We start from the raw sequence: 24,602 nt of genomic DNA, 5'->3' as shown, positions 1-24,602 counted from the left end.
AGGAGACTCCAACTCTAAATTTAATAATAATTTATAAAAACCCAAAAGTACTATACCATCTTCCCACATCCAAAGGTCATTCTAGTTCCAGCTATTTCCAGGACCAAGGGTTGGAAGTAAAGGAAGAACTATTCAAAAAACCCATCTAATTCTGGTCCATCCCTGATCCAAGCGAAGTAAGCTTTAAAATCAGTAAATCAGTTCGGGGATTCTGGCCCACCATGGGTACCATGATCTTATTTTTCCAAACAAAAAAAGAGGATAGGCAGCTGCCTAATGTCTTTTTTTCCTGATTTGCAAACTGGCTTGGAATAAAAGGTATAAAAAAAATTGAAGCACCTTCAGCATTTACAGAACTACCCTTATTAATTAAAAAAAAAAAAAAAAAAAAACGACATAAACCAAGACTATTCTGGAAAATCTACCACAGAGACTCCATAATGAAAAGGTTGGGGAGAACATAAAATCAGTCAAACTCACCTGAAACCTAAAATTAATCTCCAAGACCCAGTTCTAACTGACTTAAGCACTCAGGTCTTAAACTTACCTACTTTTCAGGGATTTTCTGTGAATAATATAGAACCACTTAATGCCCAGTGTGACTAACATTGAACTAGCCTCTGGATGGACTGTGCTGAGGCTTTGACTTTCCATGACATCTCCTTTATGCACACAATCATTTAAAAGGATGGGGCGCCTGGGTGGCGCAGTCGGTTAAGCGTCCGACTTCAGCCAGGTCACGATCTCGCGGTCCGTGAGTTCGAGCCCCGCGTCGGGCTCTGGGCTGATGGTTCAGAGCCTGGAGCCTGTTTCCGATTCTGTGTCTCCCTCTCTCTCTGCCCCTCCCCCGTTCATGCTCTGTCTCTCTCTGTCCCACAAATAAATAAACGTTGAAAAAAAAATTTTAAAAAATAAAATAAAATAAAATAAATAAATAAATAAAAGGCATGAAAGTGAGAGAAGGCTATACATACTGAGGAAGTACCTTCATTGAGGGTTTGAGGAATGGTCAAAAAGAAGTTGAGGGAGCTGTGCAGCCAGCATAGTGGATCAAATGGGACCACAGTGGTTTTTACGCACTTACTTGACTTGTCATCAAGGATGACAACTCCCTGCTTGCTCACACTATATACATTATGGATGATGAACTTGGAGTTGACCAGTTTAATATCTAAGACTTCTTCCAAAGAATCCAGGCCAAGGACTTTCTGTAAACTGAAAAGATATATGATAATTAATTACTTTAAAAAATCATTATTACCCAAAAACCCGGCATGTAAAAGATCAATCTTCAAAATGTACTGCTTTTAGGCATTTTATACAATCTTTGGCAAAAAGGCTAGAAACTAAATATGACAAAACAAATTTAAAAGATCCTTGGGTCATTAACATGTTGCTTCACTAATTTAACATAACACCTTCAATGCCAGGAAAAAGATTTCATAAGATACGATAAAAACAGAAAATAGCTTATCCAATGATGAGAAACTGCTATTAGTACACGTTTGTGAGGGAAAGAAAATGCTTTGTAACATCATTTACCTTAATTACCTATAGTACAGCAAGTATCTAGGAGATGAAATTCACCACTGTGTTTCATTAAACATAAAACTTCAGTGTTACTAGAAAGCTGAAGAACTTTTAAACTTCTATTCTTAACTGTCCTATAAATGACAAGAGAAATTTCCCAGAATTCAGTTAAATTATGTTTGCTAAGCAGCATAGCTGCAAATAATGCAAAGTTAAGCTTTTAATATATAATTTCAGAAAATTAAATATGCAGAGAGTAGTAGAGAAGCGAACCACAAAAAAAAAAAAAAAAAAAACACTGAAAGTTCTCATTAATATCAAATGCACATACTATGATAATGTCATAGACTTCCATATCTCTTCTACATTGGCCTCCGTCAGCTGTCTGCGGTAGACAAGACGGCAGGCCGGCACCTCTCCAATAGCAATACTGTGACGCTTGAACCACATCTCAGAGTTCTAATTGGGGGAGAGTAGAAAGAAAAAGAGAATAAATATTTCAACAGGCAGTAGTATGAGAAATTTCTTTGACTTGGTTATTTGTAATTTGATTTAAAATACTAACTAGAAATATAAACTAACTTTCTTTGTACTGACTGCAGAGAAGTATAACTGTTAAAGATCAGGTCATATTATAAATGAGTATTTGTAAATTGCAAAAGAACTATAGCAATAAACATGACATTGACTAGCTATTTTTTTTCCTGTGGGAATTTCAACTAATCAACGAGGTAGCCATGAAATAAAATTGTATTAATTCAAAATTAAGTCAAAGAATACCTATCCCAAAAAAAAAAAAAAAAAAAAAAAAGAATACCTATCCATATTCACACGCTGCCCAAACTGAGTGATTGTTTAAAACAAAATTAAAGTCTATTACTTTCAAGAACTCTCTATTTTTTATAAGCAAAAATCAAATAAGTACAATTTGAAGAGCAGCCCCCAGATCTTAGGCAACTGCAGAAGGCAGAAAAAACAAGAGCTCCCCGGAAAACTGAGACAGTAGGAAGAAAAACTAAAATTCAGAGAGGTTAAATAATTTGCTCAAAGCCACACAGCTTTACCAGTTCAACATTCTTAATATCTCCTTTCTCACATAGTCTACTAAACGTCTAATTCTTAAAACTTCCTTTTATAATCACAAAGAGAAACATTGAGGTTTTACAGACAAAACATGTAAGAAATCACTTATAAAGATTTTCTGTAATAGTTTTTTACAAAAGTATCATTACAGAAAAATCTTACAAATTTGGATGAAAGGAGCCAGAAAGTTGTTTTATGATTTTGTTTTTAGAGAATTACTGAATTACAAAAGAAAGTCGAAGACCATGTGGATTTGTGAATTTTTTTTAAGTATCTAAATTAAATTAGGTGTTCATTTTTGAAGGCAGGCATGTAAATTGTTGCATTTGCCTAGAAAATCTACTTCCAACTGAGAACAAACTGAGGGTTGATGGGGGGTGGGAGGGAGGGAAGGGTGGTTGAGGCATATTGAGGAGGGCACCTGTTGGGATGAGCACTGGGTGTTGTATGGAAACCAATTTGACAATAAATTTCATATTTAAAAAAATTGCCACTAGGCAACACACACACAAAAAAATCTACTTCCAAAAGTTACCTTTTATAAAAAAATTTTTTTCTTACATTTATTCATTTTTGAGACACAGAGAGAGAGCACAAGTGAGGGAGGGTCAGAGAGAGAGGGAGACACAGAATCTGAAGCAGGCTCCAGGCTCTGAGCTGTCAGCACACAGCCCGATGCAGGGCTCGAACTCACAAACCGTGAGATCATGACCTGAGCCAAAGTCAGACGCCTAACTGACCGAGCCACCCAGGCGCCTCCGAAAGGTTATCTTAAAGAAATACCATGGACATACTCAACTAATTATCTGTAAAGACATTGCTCATTACATTGTTTACCAGAAAACTAGAAACATGGTATATACTAACAGTAAGGGACTAGATACATAAACTATAGTGCTTTTATATTAGACAAGATACAGATACTAAATATGATGTCAAATGTTTAATAACATGAAAAAAGGGGGTGACTGGGTAACTCAGTTGGTTAAACATCCGACTCATAATTTTGGCTCAGGTCATGATCTCACGATTCATGAGTCCAAGCCCCTCATCGGGCTCTGTTCTGACAGTATAAAATCTGCATGGGATTCTCTCTCTTCTCTTCTCTTTCTCTCTTTCTCTCTCTCTGTCTCTGTCTCTCTCTGTCTCTCTCTCTCTCTCTCTCTCTCTCCTTCTCTCCTGTCCCTTCCCTGCTTGTACACTTGTTCTCTCTCTCAAAATAAATAAACTTAAAAATAATAACATGATGGGGCGTCTGGGTGGCTCAGTCGGTTGAGTGTCCAACTTCAACTCAGCTCATGATCTCGTGGTTTGTGAGTTCGAGCCCCGCGTCAGGCTCTGTGCTGACAGCTCGGAGCCTGGAGGCTGCTTTGGATTCTGTGTCTCCCTCTCTCACTGACCCTCTCCCGTTCATGCTCTGTCTCTCTCTGTCTCAAAAATAAATAAACATTAAAAAAAAATTTGGGGGGGCGCCTGGGTGGCGCAGTCGGTTAAGCGTCCGACTTCAGCCAGGTCACAATCTCGCGGTCCGTGAGTTCGAGCCCCGCGTCGGGCTCTGGGCTGATGGCTCAGAGCCTGGAGCCTGTTTCCGATTCTGTGTCTCCCTCTCTCTCTGCCCCTTCCCCGTTCATGCTCTGTCTCTCTCTGTCCCAAAAATAAATAAACGTTGAAAAAAAAAATTTTAAAAAAAAAGAAACATTTTTTTTTTTTAAATAATAACATGAAAAAAGAAGCAAAACATTGTTGTAAGTGAAGAACACAGGCCACAAAAAACTCAACATGATCTCCTTTTGGAGGTAAAAATGTGCACAGAAAAAAGGATACAGAAGAAAAATGTTAATATTACTTCTCTCTGGGTGATATCATGGGTGATTTTTCTTTTCATCTCTGCCTGAATACAATTCTATTGAATAAGTGAATTACAGCAATAGCAGTTAAGTTACTGACTACCTGTGGGCCAGACACCATTCTAAGCACTTTATAGATATGAACTCACCTGATTCTCACAACAAGCCTACCTCAGAGGGTACTATTATCATCTCAGTTTCACCAATAAGAAAACTGAGACACAAACACAATGACTAAAACAGAGAAACAAGTCCAAATAAATAGTAAATGGAGGAGCCAAGATCCAAACCCGGTCGACTCGCTCCAGAGTGCACAATCTTACTTTCCATACTATTCTGCCCCTCAGCAAACACAACGGTTTCATTTTATTATTTTATTTTTTAACTGTGTAAGTGGCTAGGCAAGAGAAAAGACAGGATAAAACAAAAAAACCACCGAGCAAAGAGGAAGCAAAGATAGAAACAGGGAAAGTAAAATAGAAATAAATGATGAGTTGAAGTTCTTTTTAAGAAAGATGACATTTCTTTATTGACTAATAACCTCCTCATTCTAAAACCTACACCAAGGCCCAAACGGGGACACAGATCCTGCTCTGCCATTCTTCGTGTGAACCATGCTCAAGAGGTAGCAGCCTAAGCTTTCCTGGAATTACAATGAGCAGGGAGCTCAAACCTCTACCATTTGAATTAAGGGGGATGTATAAGAAAGAGAAGGCGAGACAAAAGCATCAAAACAAATACAGGTACAGATGACCTGGGAAAGGATAAGCTTTGGGCTAAAATGGTTGATGAATCTAGAACATTGGTCTACCACTTCAGGGCTCCTGAAAAATTAGAAAATGACAAGAAAAGACAGAAGTCATTGTCACTAGGGCATTAAAGTATGCTAATGAGCATTTGGTCTTCTGCAGGTGATACCAGGAATATTCCAACTTCATAGAACCAAGTGGAATAGAAAAGGAAAGTAGTTATTATCGATGACATAAATACATATTAATTTACGGGATTTTATCTCCTTTGTATAAACAGCACTGAAGACCTTATAATGAAAAAAATGTCTGTTGAATAGCCACTCTGCCAATGGGGTCATATCAGATGTTTAAATGCAAATGTTAAAAGAAAAAAATGTACCTGATCTCATGGAACTTATATTCTAATTTTCTCTGGGACAGAAACTATCAACTAGACCTCAATTAAGTACTCCTTATTAGGAATTAATTAAAAGTCCTCAAATACCCTAAGTCACTTGACTCTGTTTTCTAATTATTTTGGTACTGTATGCTTCACTAGACTATGAGCCTTTTTAGAGTAAAAACTGTATCACATATTACTGTGTCTGTGGAGCCTAGCACAATTCATGGCACACAGTAGACACTGATTCAATATTATCTTTGTTGAATAAATTAATTAATGACTTCCAAATATGATCTTGCCTTTAAGTTCTCCAGGATCATTATCTCCATCTGCCTATGAGACATTTCCATTTAAGATAAGCCAGGTTTATCACCAATCATATTTAAAACCAAATTCATCACCATCCTGACTGACAAACCTGCAAGTCCTTAAAGGAGTCCTTATTTCTGTTACTGGTGCCACTCTCTTTCTAGAATTATCTTTGATAAAGCCTAAGCTTCTTAGCTATTCTCTTCAAACTGAAAATACAATCTCTTTAAAAAATAAGTGTTTTTTTCTTTTAATTACATTGCCTAAAAATGTTTACATCCCATCTTCGCAAACAAACGTATGAACTGGACATCTAATCCTATTGGACTAGACTAACTTAAAACACTGGTGTGAGTACAATTCTTAAAAACTGCCATATAAAAGTTTTTCTTTGTATTTAATCTTTTAGCATCGTCTCAATCATGGTAGTTTTCTACCGGGAATATTTTAATGAAAAAGGATACCAAAAAAATTAGATTATTCAACAATAAGCTTAGGTTTTCCAAAACTAACAGAATCTACCTTTGATCATCTATAGTGTCAGGGGTCATTCCACAATACTTCACATCCTAACCTTCTCACTCTCAACTAGTAATAGAACAAAATCCAGGAGACAAAGAGGCAAAAGAGTAAATTCTAGAACACAAGAGAATGAGATTATAAGGGAGTTGTCACATAAACCTACTTGTTCTGAACATATGAAAATAGGTACCATATATATGCCAAAGCCTCAAGAGGCAAGAGTTCAACAGCTAATCTTTCCTTGTCACTGTTCTCTCAGCTACTGACACCTAAGATATTTTAAAGTACTTTCAGACCATTGTTCCTAAGGGACCAGTAGAAAAAAGACTAAGGCTGGTGGTTCACAGATCATATCCTATTTCTGGTAGCTGCTAGACCCGCCCCAGCCACCGCCACCACCATCGCCCCACTCCGCCCCGACCATCCCACCCACTCTTTTAGTAACACACTTACCATCACAAGTGGCCTCACTGGGATGTTCTCTTGTGAAGTCCCTGGTGGGGGGTCATTCCATTCTGGAAATTTTATAGCATCTTTTTGGTATGTAGGCTTCTTTGGATATGGTTTCAGGGGTGAGGAAGGAGGAAACCTAAAAACCAAGAAGGAAATCTCTATTATTTCAGCCAATGGGAGACACAGATATTTTAACAATAGCCCCCATTTCTTCTGTCCTTGATAATTTATGTAATAATTCCAAACTTCAGATAATGGAATTCTCACTATCAATCAGAGTATGAATGCTCAAATTATTACACATGGCTCACTATGCCCAACATACGATTTTTTTCAAAATTCATTCATTATGTCTACTAGAAAACATTTATGAAAACAGGAATCAAACCTGTGACACATTATTAAATAAATAAATAAAAGTTGTTCTCTTATCAAATGATTTTCACGAATAAAGATGTTCTTAATGGACTGCTGGAGCAAGCCAGTTCTTTCACCCAGCTGGAAATCCTTAGTACCTCACAACTCTCTGAAATGTCTAGGTGGTACGTATGCAAAAGAAAATATGGACCGATGAATGTTCAGCGCTACTTGCTGAGGAAGAGCATATCAGCACAAGAATCTTTTACCCTAATGTTCATTTTTGTAACTATTTCAAAAGAAGATTAATCAATCCTCTTTCCCTTGAATATGGAACACTTCACAGTGAGATGGAAGCCTCAGTCCTGGAGGAGGTGAAAGCTGCCCAGTGTCCTTCTGCCTTTTGATCCCCTCCTCTGTCCCCATACCACCAAGTCATTGGCAACATCACTCCTTGGACCAACACAGAGAAGCCTAAATATGCTAACTCTCCTTAAATCAGTCTAGGCCATACCTGATAAACAACAATAGAAAGGTAACTAAATACATATTTTCCTCAGAGTAACTGTTCTTGTTAGTTTGTTAGAAAAAGACAGGCTGCAGGACATTGAAAAGGTAACACAAGATCTCTAGTTCTTCATGTTGACATGGAAGTCAGTAGGTAGTTTACTTTTCATTTATTTAAGCCAAAATAAAGGTTTAAAATCTTATCCATGATACCTGTAGGAAAAATAATCCAATTAAACTAGAAAGATCTTATTCCTAAGGCAAATGAAGACAGAAATAGTTTTCAAATGCCTATAGTTTACCAAAAGAGTTTGTATTGAGGTAAATCAGAAGAATCACAAGTAATAAGCACTATGAAGCAACATTTCAAAAATAGTCACAATAGACTTGAAAGGGATGGCTAGAGGCACCTGGGTGACTCAGTTGTTAAGTGTCCAACTTTGGCTCAGGTCATAATCTTGTAGTCCTGGGTTTGAGCCCTGAGTCCGGCTCTGTGCTAACAGCTCAGAGCCTGGAGCCTGCTTCGGATTCTGTGTCTCCCCCTCTCAATGCCCCACTTGTAGGCTCTCTCTCAAAAAAAAATAAATAAATAAACATTAAAAAAAAAGTGATGGCTAATGAAGATAAGTTTCATCTTCTCTGAAAAAAATATGCAATGACTTTGCTTTATTTGAAAAGTCAATGAGAAAAAAAATGAAATCATTAAATCAAATTAAAGATAAATAAACCGAAAGCTTAAATTTTTTAATCAAGTTAAAAGACAGGCATTTTCAAACAATTCCAAAATATAAATTAAATCTCTAAAGCCCATAAAAGTCACTCTACTTCTTTTTTTTTTTCTATTTTTTTTTTCTACTTCTTTTTTTTAATGTTTTATTTATTTTTGAGAGATAGAAAGACAGAGTGCGAGCAGGGTAAAAGCAGACAGAGAAGGACACAGAATCCGAAGCAGGCTCCAGGCTCTTAGCTGTCAGCACAAAGCCAGATGCACGGCTTAAACCCACGAACAGTGAGATCATGACCCGAGCCAAAGTTGGACACTTAACTGCTTGAGCCACACAGTTGCCCCTACTCCTTAAGTAAAGGCTGGCTTTTACTTAAGCCAGCTTATTTCTAAGAAGCCAACAATCATAAGTCCTACTGCCAACATACAGCACATAGGCACACACTCAAGTACACACAAACACTCTCACATTCAAACACACATGTGGTGTAGCAAATTGTCTCCAGGGAATTCGGAGACCACCCACTCCTCAGTTCTTTAAAAATTAAACACCATCCCGGGGTGCCTGGATGGCTCAGTCGGTTAGGCGTCCGACTTCAGGTCAGGTCATGACCTCACAATTCATGAGTTCAAGCTCCACATCAGGCTCTCTGCTGTCAGTGCAGAGCCCACTTTGGATACTCTCCTCTCTCTCTCTCTCTCTGCTCCTCCCCCCACTCTCTCTCTCTCACACATCCTCTCTCTCAAAAATAAACATTAAAAAAAATTTAAACACCATCCCTACTCCCACCCCACCACTAACACCCACTGCTTATTCCCCAACTCTGTCAACTAAAGTGTGAAAACTTGACCTGTGCTCCAGCCCTAGTTCTCTCTGGAACAGTCTTTGTGTCCTCTGGAAAATAAGTGTCTCTAAGTTTATTCATTTGTCAAACAAAGGGATTAAATTGGATGATCCATAAATTTCCTCCTGGGTTCAAAATGCGTTTCTTGTATTCCCACACCCTGAAACAAGTAATAGCTTCCAAAACCCACAGCAGCAGTTCCTAAGTGGAGAACTGTGATTGAAGAGATACCAGGGAGTCACTTTCTGCCTTTGCCCTGAGAAGATGCCCTGGGAAGATCAATAACAGATGTGGTGTCTTTGCAGCCACCTGGCCAGAGATGAAATGCAGAAGAGCTCCCTCTCATGGACTGTTTTTATTGTGTGTATTGAAAGTTTTCCATTTAATTCTAACACTTTAATCATGTCTTCTCAGGCTTCAAAGGCAGTCACAGATGATCTAATCCAACTGTCACGTTCTTTACTTATGGAAATCAAGGCCCAAAAGAGGAAAGCAACTTATTAAAAGACTCACAACTAACTGGCCATGCGAACAAACCATCTTGCACAAAAGATTTGTAAGCCCTTTAATAAGGACATCACAAAACTTTACTGAAAAACATTAGTGAAGTAAATTGATAGATGTATCATATTGGTAAATAAGATTCAATATCAATATTCAACAGCAAAATGGCAATGTAAATATTCCTCATGAAGATATACACTTACGGAGAAATTCTAATTAGAATATAAAGTTTCTTATGAAATATGATAAACTGATTCTAAGTTTACATGGAAATGCAAGAGGCCAAAAACAATCAAGACATTCTTAAAGAAGAAAAACAAAGCGAGGAGACTTACCCTATCAGCTATCAAGGCTAATTAAGATAATATGGTAGAGCTATACTGATGGCATAGACTATGGATTCTCAGCCTCAGCATTATTGACATTTGGGGCTGGATAATCTTGTGGTGGAGAGCTATCCTGTGTACCATAGGTTGTTTAGCAGCATCCCCGGCCTCCACCCACTAGATGCTAGTAGCACACCCTCCCAAGTGTGACAACCAAAAATATTTCCAGACACTGTCCCCAGCAAAATGGCTCCCAGTGGAAAATCATGGGCCCAGACAGATAATCTAAAACAAACATACACATTTATTTAGAAACCTGGTTTATGGCAGACCAGACATTACAGATCAGTGAGAATGTATGGACTGTTCAATAAAGAGTTCTGGTCCAAGAGTTGCACACATGGGAAACGTGAAATTGCACCCCTGCTGTAGACTGCACCTCCAAAGATGTTTTACAAAGGCAATTCCCTCCCACATGCTTCTCTGCAAGTGATCTTGCCACCACTCTATCAAGAGGCAGAGTGTGTTTCTCTACTCTTTTGGTTCTGGGTGAGACTCCCTCCAAGGGCTTTAGTAACTAGGATGGCAAGAGTTAAGAGGGTGCCAGTTCTACAGCCTGTATTTGCTTCAGATCATTAAGAAATAAATTTTATACTTCAAGTGTGAAAAAAAAGGGGGGGGGGGGTGCCAGTTCTGGGCATTAGCCTTAAAATGGCCTGGAATGCCCTTCCTGCCTCTAAGAGCTTCCACTCTTCTTGCCAAGCTCCCTCTTATAGACTAGCCATCATGTAAAGAAGGGGGAGTACTCTGAGACCAGAATACTGCAAGGCACGCAAGCATCAAAAAGAGGTCCTAGAAGATGAGACACTGCATGGAAAGAAACTTGAGGTCAAGTATATGGCAGTTCCAGACTTGTCATGCAGAGGTCACCATGGAGGTGCATTTTCCAGGCTCAGCAGTCCCAGCCAATGTCCAGCTAAGACTTCCCAAACTCCTCACAAAATTATGTAAAAACAACTGTCTTAAGCCACTGTGTTTGGGCATAGTTTTGTTACACAACAACAGATAAGCTGAAAAGAAATTTATTTATATCAGAACAGGCAGTCAGTGGACCTCTGAAGAGCCTCAGGGAGACTTGTTACAGGAACGTGGAAGGGCTGTGAGAAGGCTGAGGTTGGAGGTATAGGAAAGACCCATGTTGCCTAGTGGCAACAATTCCAGTCAAAATTGTCCCCTGCAGTGACATGGAAAATACGAAAGGTGGATTTGGATAAGGAATTTTCCAAGATGAATGTTGAAAGTGCCAACCAGTCTCTTTCAGTTTTGATAACCAGGTATGGATGGACAAAGATAAACTAAAGAATGACCACTTCAAATTTTAAGCAGAATTTAAAGGAAACATAAATGAGCTATGACTTGATTCATAAACAAAACTATCTCTCATCCCCAGTCTCTCTCAACAAAAGGTTCTCAAAGTAAAATGGCCTTACAACCAATATCAAATTCAAGATGTTTCTAGTAAGACATGGTCCTTGGGTAGTTGCATGCGTGGCTATAAAAGACTTTTACTATAACCTTAAAAAGATTTAAGGCAGTACCTTACAGATCATCTTGGTTAAAGTTAGAGTTTAAGAATCTTGAAGGTGTTGTATCATGGCAGACTTATAAGTAGCCCAGGGAGAAAAGAGCCTGTTTCAAAGACACTTGTGTGACTTTTGTCTAATGGAATAAATCAAAATAAAATTCACAGAAAAGCCACAGCACTTTTAAGACACTAATACTAGCAGAATCACCATCCACTTGGACTAAAAAGTGAACAGTTCAAAATGCAAAAAAACCAGTCAAGAATCTCAAGCTTCTGTAAGCGGGAAGTTTATCAGAAAGTTATTTCACTGCAAACATGAGCCATTCTTTATGGAAAAGGAAAAATGACTAAGTGTGCAGAGACAAGACTTTACGGGGAAGAGCCAGGAACCATGTACCATCACTCACAGGAAGCAGAACTGGGCGCTAATCAAGGAATGGCAGACAGATGTTCAACTGCATTTTAGAAGTGCTATGGGCTAACACTGTTTTATGTGATGCCATAATGGGACAAATTTAGAGAGTCATGATGCAGAGGATGAATGCAGTTTGTCAATGAATGCCATTGTGGCCAAAGTGTATTTTGCAAGAATGGCCACAACAGTATTGCCCATCCTTCCCCAATGTGACTCTTCTCCAGTGTGACTCTTCCTCAGTGTAACTTTGATGAGGTCAAATATTCAACAGGATGAGATGATTTCTCTACCTCTTTGAATGTGAACAGGCCCTTTGGCTGCTTTGACAAATAGAATATGGCAGAAGTGACACTTTGCTGATTCCAGGAATAGACCTTACCTAGCTGGCAGTTTCCTCTTTTAGCCTATTGTAAATACTTGCTCTTGGGATGCTCATTCTTGGGACATAACCTCTTGGAAGCCAGCCACCATATAAGAATAGTGACCACCCTAACACCATCATGTCATGAAAAGTATAACCCATGTGAAAATGCCCGATACGATCAAACCTCATGTGAAAAGAGAGAGGGGCCAAGAAGCACAAAGGCACCAACCACAACTCTGAGCAGAGAAAGAAGTCATCTTGGAAGTGAATTGTGCAGCCCAACTGATGCTTTATGGGTAATGGGCAAACTGCCAGATGTGCTCTTTCTCAATTCTTGACACAAAATTATGAGCAGAATAAAATGCTTAAAGCCACTAATGTTTGAGATAGGTTGTTTCTCAGAATGAGAATACCAGAACAATCCCAAATTCACACCATGAATAAAAATCATCGGTAAAAACCTTAAAATTTAGAATACAATATAAGAAAATACCTCTCTGACTTTCAGTAATAAAAGGACTCTTGTTAAGCAAGATACAAAAACCATAAAGTAAATGGGGCACCTGGGTGATTTAGTAGGTTGAGCACCTGACTTGGGCTCAGGTCATGATCTCATGGCTCATGAGGTCGAGTCCCATGTTGGGCTCTGTGCTGACAGCTCAGAGCCTAGAGCCTGCTTCAGATTCTGTCTCCCATTCTCTCTGCCCCTCCCCTGTTTGTGCTCGCCACCACCCCCATCTCTGTCTCAAAAATAAATAAATATTTTAAAAACTTTAAAACAACATAAACTATTAAAAAAAAGATTGACACATTCACTTACATTAAAATAAAAAAAGTTCTGCTTATCAAGACACAATAAAATGAAAAAAAGGAGATCTTTGCAATCCAAATAATTGACAAAAATTATACCAATCCAAATAATTGACAAAAAGGATTAATATCCAGAATATACTTTTTTTTAACTCCTAAAAACATATAAGAAAAAAATCCTATAGAAAAAGGGCAAACACATGAACCAGGCATTTCCAGATGTGGAACCAGGAATGATGAATAAACATATAAAAGACACTTGATCCATCAATAATCAAATAATATCACAACAAGACAGCATTTCATACTTACCAGATTGGCAAAAGATCAAGTCAGTCAATATCAAATGTTTTCTACTACTGGATAAAACTTAGCATAGCCCCTATGCTATGTTGGCATTACCTAGTAAAGGTGAACAAATATGCAGTATCTTCTAAACTAATTTCACTCTATGTAACTCTGGGTAGCCTAAAGAAACTCTTACACATGTACAAAAGGAGACAAGTCCATAAATGTTCATGGCAGCACTGCTTATAAAAGCAAAAACTGGAAGCAACCCAAATCTCATTGGAAAAGGAAGAGATAATGGATTGTGGTATACTGATAAAATATAAAGTAGCTGAGAAAATTCCTTAACTATAATTAAATACACCAACATGGATGAATCTCAAAAATCATGAGAACTAAAAGTCAGAAAAGAATACATACTGTTTGATATCTGTTATATAAATTTCAAAGCAGAGAAAAATATTTCAGGAGCCAAAATGATCCAAGGATAAGTGTTAAAACAATAGAGAGAAGCAAAGAAATGATTAACACATAAGGCAAGAGTGATGATCTCTTACAGAAGAAAATGCAAATTGTCAGTGAACACGTGTTTACTATTCTTATATAAATCATTCAAATAGTTTATACACTCACCTATGGCATGTATTTTAAATACAACTGACAACATTTAAAAAGAGCAGAGCTCCCTCCAGTGGGTTATATTGGTCTTTGCTTTTAAAATTCTAAATTTAATTCTACCATTCTGATCATGGATTCCAAAATTATAGTCTCTTAGAAATGATCTAGTTGTACACTGAATAAAATGAGACCAGAAAAGGAATCAGCACCAGCTAATCATCCAACACAACAACAATCCAGGTCTTACCTGTATTGCCAAATTTTTGGTTGGAAAAAAAGCAGTTAAAAATAAACCATTCCAGGGTGCCTAGGTGGCTCAGTTGGTTGAGCATCCAACTCTTGATTTTGGTTCAGGTCATGATTCCAGAGTCATGGTATCAAGCCTGGCATCGTGTTCTGTGCTGAGCATAGAGCCTGCTTCAGATTCTCTTTCTCTCTCTCTCTCTCTCTCTCTCTCTCTCTCCCTCACCCCCTCCTCCTCTCCCTCTCTCCCTCTCTCCTTCTGCCTCACTCCCCAGCTCATGCATCTGTCTCGCTAAAACTAAAATGAATAGTAATAAACTATCCCAGAACTTAATATATTTTGACAAATTTACTTAAATTAGAATTTATTAACTAATCAATCAATTAAAATATTTTAGGGCATCTAAACTGCAAGGAGAACATAGTTTATAAATCTTAATAAATTTGAGTCATAAATGACACAATGCACTAACAAAGTTCTTCCCATTACATATGCTAAAATTGTTTCTTTAGCATCAGCAGAAATTTGCAGCATCTACAGCTTTTGCCAGCTTGCCTCTTTGCCTTAGTCACCTAAGCCTCTGTACAAGAAAAGCCAGGCAGAAAGTGATTATAGGAGCTGACCTCTCTGAGACTGTGGTTTCCAAGAAACCCATGCATTAGGCAAACCGGTAGCAATTTGCTGGGCTCCAATGTGCTCTGTACCCATTCAATGTATTGTTCAGGACCAGTAGTGGTCTATAGTACAGTATTGTGTAAATGCTGAAAAACCGTAAATGACTATATTTCACAAAAACTGCTTAAAGGTGTATCAGAAACATAAAGTAACTGAGAGAATGAGAATAAAAGATGAAGCTGGAAAAAACAGTTGCCAAACTAAGGAAGCCATGACCTCTGAGATCAGAAATCGTTCCTTATTCCATATGAATAAAGATTCCATTATGAGTAAAGGATCAAATAAGTTTTTTTTAAGGAAGGGAGAAATGTGATCTGGTCTGAAAGACACTCTTACCTTATTAGCAATAACTATTTAGAAAATGAATTCCATTTACAACAGAAGAAAATATATAAAATATAACTTAAAGAAATGTGTGAGATCTACAAAGAATATCACCACTATTTACAATAGCAGCAAAAAACATGAACTACTTAGATCTAAATCTAACAAAACTTGTGCAGCATCAGTACATGCACAGCAACAAAGCATGGCTGAGAAATTAAAGACCTAAATGAACTGAGAGCTATGCTATGTTCATGATTTGGAGGGCTCAATTTTGTTAATTTGTCAAATCCTCCAAATTGATCTACAGAGTCCATACAATATCATTAAAAATTTTGACGATGGGGCGCCTGGGTGGCGCAGTCGGTTAAGCGTCCGACTTCAGCCAGGTCACGATCTTGCGGTCCGTGAGTTCGAGCCCCGCGTCAGGCTCTGGGCTGATGGCTTGGAGACTGGAGCCTGTTTCTGATTCTGTGTCTCCCTCTCTCTCTGCCCCTCCCCCATTCATGCTCTGTCTCGCTCTGTTCCAAAAATAAATAAACGTTGAAAAAAAAATGTAAAAAAAAATTTTTTTTGACGAAATTTTTATAGAAATGCACAAGGAGAGTCTAAAATTTATGTGGACAAGCAAAAGAACTAGAATAGTCAAAATAATTTTGAAAAATAACAAAGTTGGAGGACTTACACTAACTGATTTTGAGAGTTATTATATGTCTGCAGTAATCAAGACTGTTGTACTGGAGACAAGCTGGACATACAGGACAGTGGAACAATATATAAATTAAGTCACAGGACTTTATATGATGTTATGTCCCATATCCGCAAGGATCAAGGAGTGGAAGTAAGAAGAGCCCTATTGACCATCCCTCCCAGTGACCCATCCCCACAACTCTTGGTTCTACAGTTAGAGGTCCTGTTCCCAAAAGAGAAACAAGTATTCCTGCCAGGAGACATAGTAAGTACACTTTAGACTCCTTGCGGCAAGGAGCAGAGGCAAGAAGAGGGTCTGCTGTCATGGTAGGGGTAACTGATCCTGACCAGCAGGAGGAGGGTGGGCTGCTCTTCACCTGTGGGGGCAAGAACACCTTGTTGTATGGAAACCAATTTGACAATAAATTTCATATATTGAAAAAAAAAAAAAAGAACAAAAAAAGAACACCTATGGCACCTGTTGGTACCTCCTTGTACCACTGTAACTGTACATGGGTATGGACAGAAACATCAACCTGAGAAGTGTATGGTTGTCAAAGGTCCAGACACTTTCAGGAATGAACTTTAGGGTCACACTATGAGGTAACACACCCAAAGCTTGTCAAGGTGATAGCTGAGGGTGAGGAACTTTACAGTGGCAAGAGAAGAAAGAGGATGAGGACCAGCTGTAGCCCTAAGACCAGCTGTGGCAACAAGGGATATATTCTTCTCAGTAATTTCCATCTCCTGCATGTCTTCTCAGGAGGAAAGTCCCATGCCCACGCAAAGAGAAGCAGATGTGTGCAGCACAAGTGATTGACTATGCCAGCCATGGAGATGCACGGTCCCTACCTCCCTTCAAGAGGCCAACAGCCTCCAAGACAGTCCCCAGGCTCTAACCGCTGTGCCTTTCAGGCTTTGCCACGATGCTTCCAGCACATCAGTGAGTACACAGTGGGTACTGGAGCTGGGCCAGTTCCACCAGAAGACATAGGACTCCTCTAGAAAGCAACTATTGTCCAAGGACTCCCCATCAACCTGGCCAAGACTTTCTCAGAACTGCACCCTATCATCTTAGGTCCTTCCTGCCCAATTCTTTCCCCTCTGCTTTCCCAGAGATCAGACCTGCGTCAGAGTCCCAGCCCCTTGCTCCCTTCCCCCTTCAACCATTCCAGACAGGCCCCAAATACTAGCGTTAATTTCCTTTCACATCTAGCCCCATCGTGGCATCTCCTTCTCTTCTCAGAGACTTGAACTAACAGACTCAGGCCTGTCTCACTGCAGTGTGTTTGTTACAGTCCTTCCATTACTGACTTCACAATTATACTTAACTGCAGCTCACTTGATGTGGGAAATGACTGAGCCACTCTGACTCAGGAACAGGTGGAGTGATTATTGCTTAACTTCTCAGTTTAAAGGGACCTTATTAACCTTTGAACTTCTTTCTCAATGAATACTAGGCATTGTGTTAGGTGTGGGGGACACAGATAACAGCAAATTCTTTCACAGCCTTATCTTCCACCACACCCTTCCTAATAACACCCTCCACGTTCTTATATCCTTCAAGCTCACTTGTGATGACCACTTTTATAAGCAATTCCCTCCACCCTGATTGACCCTCTCCCTTGCCTGGAAACACCCACGGACGCATCAAGACTGAACCCAAGCATCACTTCTGGGCAAAATATTCTCTGACGTACACAAGCAGAGTTGATTCCTCAGTCCTCCTATAACACACCCTAATCATGGCATCTGTGATAATGAATTCAGATTTATCTGTCTTCCTAACTAAAATGGAACTCTTTGAAGCATGGGTCATGCATCCAAAGTGTTTAGCACTGTGCCTGGCATAAAGTAGGTATTCCTAGATGCCTGAGAAGAGAAAGGGAAGCAAAAAGAGGACAGCAACAAGCAGCACACTTGACAATCTAACTAACAAGGACCGTAACAAACAAGGACCAACACCAAAAAGAACCCAGAAGTATTTTGCAAGTGGTGAAATGCTGACTGGACACCAGTTGCATAAAAACACTGAAACAGGGGCACCTGGGTGGGTCAGTCGGTTGAGCATCTGACTCCAGCTCAGGTCTTGATCTCACAGTTCATGGTTCAAACCCCATGTCAGGCTCTGTACTGACAGTGAAGAGCCTGCTTGCTCAGCAGCTCACACATGAACTCTCAAAATAAATAAACATTAAAAAACAAAAACGGTGAAACAGACTATGCTTTCTGATACTCCCATAAAACACCTGTCAGGCCTCTCCCACTGCTAGTTTGCAGGCTTATCAAATTCAGAGAGTGGCCTGCCCCACCCTTCCACAGCCCTCACAAGTCTACTCTTACAGCCTGTACCTCAAGGCAAGTTCCCACTCTTCTCAGAAACTTCTGGCCTGGGGTTAACTGAGAAAAACTGATGGATCCCCATGGGATCATTTTGTTTTGAGGTCAGAGTATTTAAGAACTACTCCTGGGGCGCCTGGGTGGCTCAGTTGGCTAAGCATCCAACTCTTCATTTCGGCTCGGTCATGATCTCATGGTTCATGGGTTCAAGCCCCACATCGGGCTCTGTGCTGATGTCATGAAGCCTGCTTGAGATTCTGTCTCCCTTTCTCTCTCCCTCCCCCTCTCCCTCCCCTGCTCACTCTCTATCTCTCTCTCAAAAATAAATAAACATTTAAAAAAAAGTTTTAAAAAAAAGAACTGTTCAATCTACCTTCTTTGGCCAAAATACCTTTCTCTTCCTCTAAGGGGAGCGTTCAGTGGGTTATGTTCACTGATTTTTCTGGATGAAACTCCATTTTACTGATGAAACTCCATTCTCTATTAATTATAATCACTAGGCATCATGAATTCATAGGAAAGAAACTTGGGTAAGGATTAAAGGAAAAAAGAATTAAAGACCAAGTGGGTGAAACAAATACAAAGTGAAGGGAAAAAAAAACATGACACAAAACATGAAACACAGGAATATGACCACACATGAATGGCCAGGGTAGAAAGATAAAACATAGGTTCGAAATTAACCTGAGGTAATCACCAAAAAGCCTAAAAAAAAGGATGCCACAAAAGTTTATCAGTAACCAGTAGATGCTTTTCATGAGTCAAGACAGTCTATTCAATACTCTGTTTAACACACCTACTTTCCCTGGCACATTTTACATCCAAAGAGGGCAGCGATAATGTAACCTCAGGATGAGCTGAGCCTGGTATAGAACTGTCTGCCCCAGGGCAAAGATCAGCTTACGGCTCATTTTTAGCGGATTCTGCTCCTGCACCTCAGCGACTGCCAGGGTTCTCAGGTGGAATGCATCCCCACAGCTTGGGACAGACTGCACTGCTGCTTACCTTTTGGGCAGTCTATATACACACCATAATCATGGCACTGTTTCCTCTGCCCAAAACAATTCCCCAGTTTTGCTCCTTCAACAGGCACTGCCTGTCGTATCAGTTTGAGTTGTTGGTTGCAAAAACCAATTCTGACTAATTTAACCAGACACAAAAAAATTGAAAATATCCAGGTAGGTTACAAAATCAATAGGAGGGAGAGCTGGAGAACTAGCATCAGAAAGGGGGAAAAAAAGTGCTAGGGAGAAAGGAAGCCACAGCAGCACACAGAGCAGGAACCACAAGGGACAGTCTAGTGTGAGAGTGACGGCTGACACCATGGCCTCTGCATGCCTTTGCCTCTATGTGCTCTGCCCTTGCTCCTGCAGGCCACCACTGCTGTCACAAGAAATTCTATGCTGTCCCTTCCCCTTCACATCTCTCACTTGACATTCAAAGTCGTAGGCAGGAGTGTATCGACCTCCAAGGGCAGGACAGGTCCCTGAACGCTAACTGCTGAAAGACGGAGAATCTCACCTACCTCGGCTTCTACAAGGAAGACAGGGCTCTGCCTTCCTCCAAGGCTCACAAAAACAGGGAATCTCACAAAACAGAAAAGGAGCTTAAAATGTTTGGCAGCCAAAAAGGTGAAATGTCCAGTATATGTTTTTTATCAGTATCCCCACAACTATGACATGGAAACCTGGGCATTCATTCTTGACTTTTATGGGAGGAGTGGGTACAGAGACTCTGAGATACTCATCCAGCATCCAAAGGGTCTAAGCTCCCAGAGACTTTATACAGGAACAAATCCTAAAGATTTAGATGTTCACTAACCACAGATGTATTTGAAGAACTGCAAGGACTTACAGATTGACAGGTGCCTTGACAAAGGTAAGAGTTAGACTCTAGACCTCAATAAAAGAAAATGTTAAACATCAGTAAAGATTCTAAATGCAAAGGGGTGAAGGGAGAGATCCAAGATGGCAGCATGGGAAGACCCCGAACTCACCTCATCCCAGAGACAAATGGAATCTACACCTACATGTACAGCAATTGCTCCTAAAGAACTGAGGGTCAGTGAACAGCTTCTGCACACCCAAGGATAGAGGGACCACACAGAGAATGGGCAGGAGAGACAGAGACAAGGTGATGATGAGAACACCACCCCCCCACACTATAAGCTGCAGAAGGAAGGGATAGCAACAGAGGGCCCTCAGCAGATTTGCACAACCTGGGGCACAGCAAAAAATAGCAGTTTCAAGGGCAACTAGACTTTGAGTGGAGGAATCCCATTTACTAATCCTAGAGCACCCACGGAACAGTGCGGGAACTGCTGAAACTCTCTCGAAGGTTGGAGATGCCAGTGAGGGTCCTGTTTTTGTTCCTCCCCTATCTTGACAGCACAGAGGGGGGCAGGGCCAAGGCACTCTAGCCAGCCTGCTGCCTCAGCAAGCACAGGGTCCCTGGCCCACACCAGCTCCAGCCATGCTGCCAAGGTGGCCACCCCACCCACACCTGTCCCAGCTCCACCCAGCCCAACAAGGGCTACCGCATGGTCCACTCTGGGAAACCTCCCGGCCCATGCCTCCTCTAGCTCCAGCCATCCCACCAGCATGTCCCCTCTGCAGGGTCCTCCACCCCACTCCAGCTCCGGCTGCACACAGCCAGACCAAACCACCTCATTCACAGAAACATATACACAAAGTGTATATGAGGAGACAGAAGAATATACTCCAAACGAATTAACAAAACCTCTGAAAAAGAACTAAATACAACAGTGATAAGCAATCTACCTGATAAAGAGTTCAAAGTAATGCTCATAAAGATGTTCACCAGACTGGAGAGAAGAGTGGTTGAACTTAGCGAGAACTTCAACAAAGTGATAAAATATAAAAAAGAACCACCAGAGCTGAAGAACGCAATAACTGAAATAAAAAAACACACTGGAGGGAATTAAGAGCAGATTAAAGGATGCAGATGAACAAATCAGCATTCTGGAACATGGGGTAAGAGAGAACACCCAAGCTGAAGAGCAAAAAGAAAACAGAATTTTAAAAACTGATGATAATAGGTTAAGGGACCTCTGGGACCACATCACATTAAGGGACCTCTGGTACCACAAGCATACTAACATTCACATTATAAGGGTCCCAGAAGAAGACAGACAGAAAGTCACAGAAACTTATTTGAAGAAAAGTTCCCTAACCTGGGGAAAGAAATGTCCATCCAGGTCCCAATAAGACACCTAATAATTAAGATGCCCAAAATTAAAAATAAAAAGAGAATCTTAACAGGAGCAACAGAAAAATAACAATGAAGCCCTTAAACAATGTGGGGTTAGGAGCAATGACACCCCACTCACTGCCCTCATGCACCCCAAACCCAAGTCTAACTTTGACTCTCCCAAAACTTAACTACGAATAGCCTACCAGTGACCAGAGCCTTGCCGATGAATATAAACAGTCAATTAACATATATTTTGTGTATTATATGTCATATACTATATTCCTACAATAAAGTAAGCTAGAGAAAAGAAAATGTTATTGAGAAAATCATAAAGAAAAAATACATTTATAATACTGTACTGCAAAACATCCACGTATAAGTAGACCCATGCAGTCAAACCCTGTGTTGTTCAAGGGTCAGCTGTGGTTATAAACAACAGAAACTCCCTAAGGCTGTCAATTAATTTTTCGGCAGAAACTGTGTAGGCCACACAGGAGTGGCATAATATATTCAAAGAGCTGAAAGGAAAACACCTATAACCAAGTTACTCAGCCCAATAAGGATATCATTCAAAATTGAAGGAGAGATAAAGAATTTCCTAGACAAAAGTTAAAGGAGTTTATCACCATTAAAGCAGCCTTACAAGAAATGTTAAAGGAATTTCTTTAAGTAGAAAAGGCCAATAAGTATAAGGCAATTCTGAAATGAAAAAAATACACAGGTGGGAGAATATAAATGTAGGTTTTTAGAATGTGCTCAAACTTAAGTGACCATAGACTTAATACAGACTGCTATATATTTAGGATATTATAAATAAACCTCAAAACAGCCAAAAACCAAAAAGAATAAAATACCTAGAAATAAATTTAACCAAGGGGGTAAAAGATGCACTCTAAAAACTCTAAGAAACTGATGAAAGAAATTGAAGACAACAGAAACAAATGAAAAGATACATCATGCTCATGGATTGGAAGGTAATATGGTTAAAATGTTGAAGGTCACGATCTCACGGTCCGTGAGTTCGAGCCCCGCGTCGGGCTCTGGGCTGATGGCTCAGAGCCTGGAGCCTGTTTCCAATTCTGTGTCTCCCTCTCTCTCTGCCCCTTGCCCGTTCATGCTCTGTCTCTCTCTGTCCCAAAAATAAATAAAACGTTGAAAAAAAAAATTTAAAAAAAAAAAAAAAAATGTTGAGAGGCACCTGGATGGCTCAGTCAGTTAAGCGTCCGACTCTCAGTTTCAGCTCAGGTCATGATCTTATGGTTTCATGAGTTCGAGCACCACACATCAGGCTCTGCACTGGCAATGGGGAGCCTGCTTGGAATTCTCTCTCTCTCTCTGCCCCTTCCCTACTCAAGCTGTCTCTGTTTCTCTGAAAATAAATAAACTTAAAAAATTTTTTTTTAATTTTTTTTTTAATCTTTATTTGAGAGAGAGACAGAGTGTGAGCAGGGGAGGAGCTGAGGGGAGGGAGACACAGAATCAGAAGCAGGCTCCAGGCCCTGAGCTGTCAGCACAGAGCCTGATGTGGGGACCGAACTCATGAACTGTGAGATCATGACCTGAGCTGAAGTCAGACGCTTAACCGACTGACCAACCGAGGCGCCCCTAAAATAAAGATTTTTTAAAGGTTGATACTATCCAAAGCAATCTACAGGTTTAATGCAATCTCTATTAAAATTCCAATGATAATTTTCACAGGACTAGATAGAACAACTAATCCTAAATTTTGTATGGAACCACAAAACACTCTGAAGAGTCAAAGCAATCTAGAGAAAGAAGAACAAAGCTGGAAGTATCACAAACCCAGATTTCAAACTATACTGCAAAGTTATAGTAATCAAAACAGTATGGTACTAGCATGAAAATAGACACGTAGATGAAAAGAAGAGGACAGAATAAACCCAAGCCTATAGGGTCAACTAATAGACAACAGAGGAGGCAAGAACATACAATGGGGGAAAAGGTGGTCTTTTCAATTAACAGTGCTGGGAAAACTGGACAGCTACATGTGAAAAGAATGAAACTGAACCACTTTCTTACACCATACACAAAAATAAACTCAAAATGGATTAAAGTCCTCAATGTGAGACCTGAAACTATAAAAATCCCAAAAGAAAACATAGGCAGTAATTTCCTAGATATTGCCCTTAGCAACATATTTATGCCTCCTCAGGCAAGGGAAACAAAAAAAAATAAATGAACTTTTGAGACTACATCAAACTGAAAAGCTTTTGCACAACAAAGGAAACCATCAACAGAACAAACAGGCCACCCACTAAGTAGGGGCAGATATTTGCAAATGATGCATCTGATTGGGGGTTAATACCCAAAATATATAAAGAACTACAACTCAATAGCAAAAAACCCAAATAATCCAACTAAAAATGGGCAAAGGACTTGAAGAGACATTTTCCCAAAGACATAACCAGTGTCCAAAAGACACATGGAAAGATGCTCAACATCACTAATCACCAGAGAAATGTAAATCAAAACCATGAGATACCACCTCACACCAGTCAGAATGGCTAGAATCAAAAAGAAACAGCAAGGGTTGGGAAGATGTGGAGAAAAGGGAGCCCTTGTGCAGTGTTGGTGGAAATGTAAGCTGGTGCAGCCACTGGGGAAATCCACATGAAGGTATCTCAAAAAATTAAAAAGAAATACCATATGACCCAGTAATTCCATATTAGGGTATTCACCTGAAGAAAACAAAAACACTAATTTAAAAAGATATATGCACCTCTATGTTTATTGCAGAAGTATTTACGATGGCCAAGATATGGAAGGAGCCCAAGTGTCCATCAACTGACAAATGGATAAAGAAGATGAAAGAGAAAGGAAGGAAGGAAGGAAGGAAGGAAGGAAGGAAGGAAGGAAGGAAGGAAGGAAGGAAGG

General features: G+C 39.8%; 1 protein-coding gene across 2 annotated transcripts in view; it reads right to left on the bottom strand.

The window, feature by feature from the left end:
- The window catches only part of DEPDC1B (DEP domain containing 1B), an 86,242-nt gene that overhangs the window by 42,355 nt on the left and 19,285 nt on the right, over positions 1-24,602 (bottom strand). For both annotated transcript variants that reach the window (XM_040452505.1, XM_040452514.1), the window contains 3 exons: positions 6,879-7,014; positions 1,862-1,989; positions 1,085-1,215 (listed from right to left, as the gene is read on the bottom strand). In XM_040452505.1, the coding sequence (XP_040308439.1) occupies positions 1,085-1,215; positions 1,862-1,989; positions 6,879-7,014 (395 nt within the window). The remainder of the gene's footprint in view (positions 1-1,084; positions 1,216-1,861; positions 1,990-6,878; positions 7,015-24,602) is intronic.

The sequence above is a fragment of the Herpailurus yagouaroundi genome, unplaced genomic scaffold (genome assembly GCF_014898765.1).
Source record: "Herpailurus yagouaroundi ecotype Mexico unplaced genomic scaffold, PumYag 29, whole genome shotgun sequence".
NCBI classification, from domain to species: Eukaryota; Metazoa; Chordata; class Mammalia; order Carnivora; family Felidae; genus Herpailurus; species Herpailurus yagouaroundi.
Note: the sequence above shows the minus strand (reverse complement) of the source record. Positions and strands in the feature narration are given on the sequence as shown.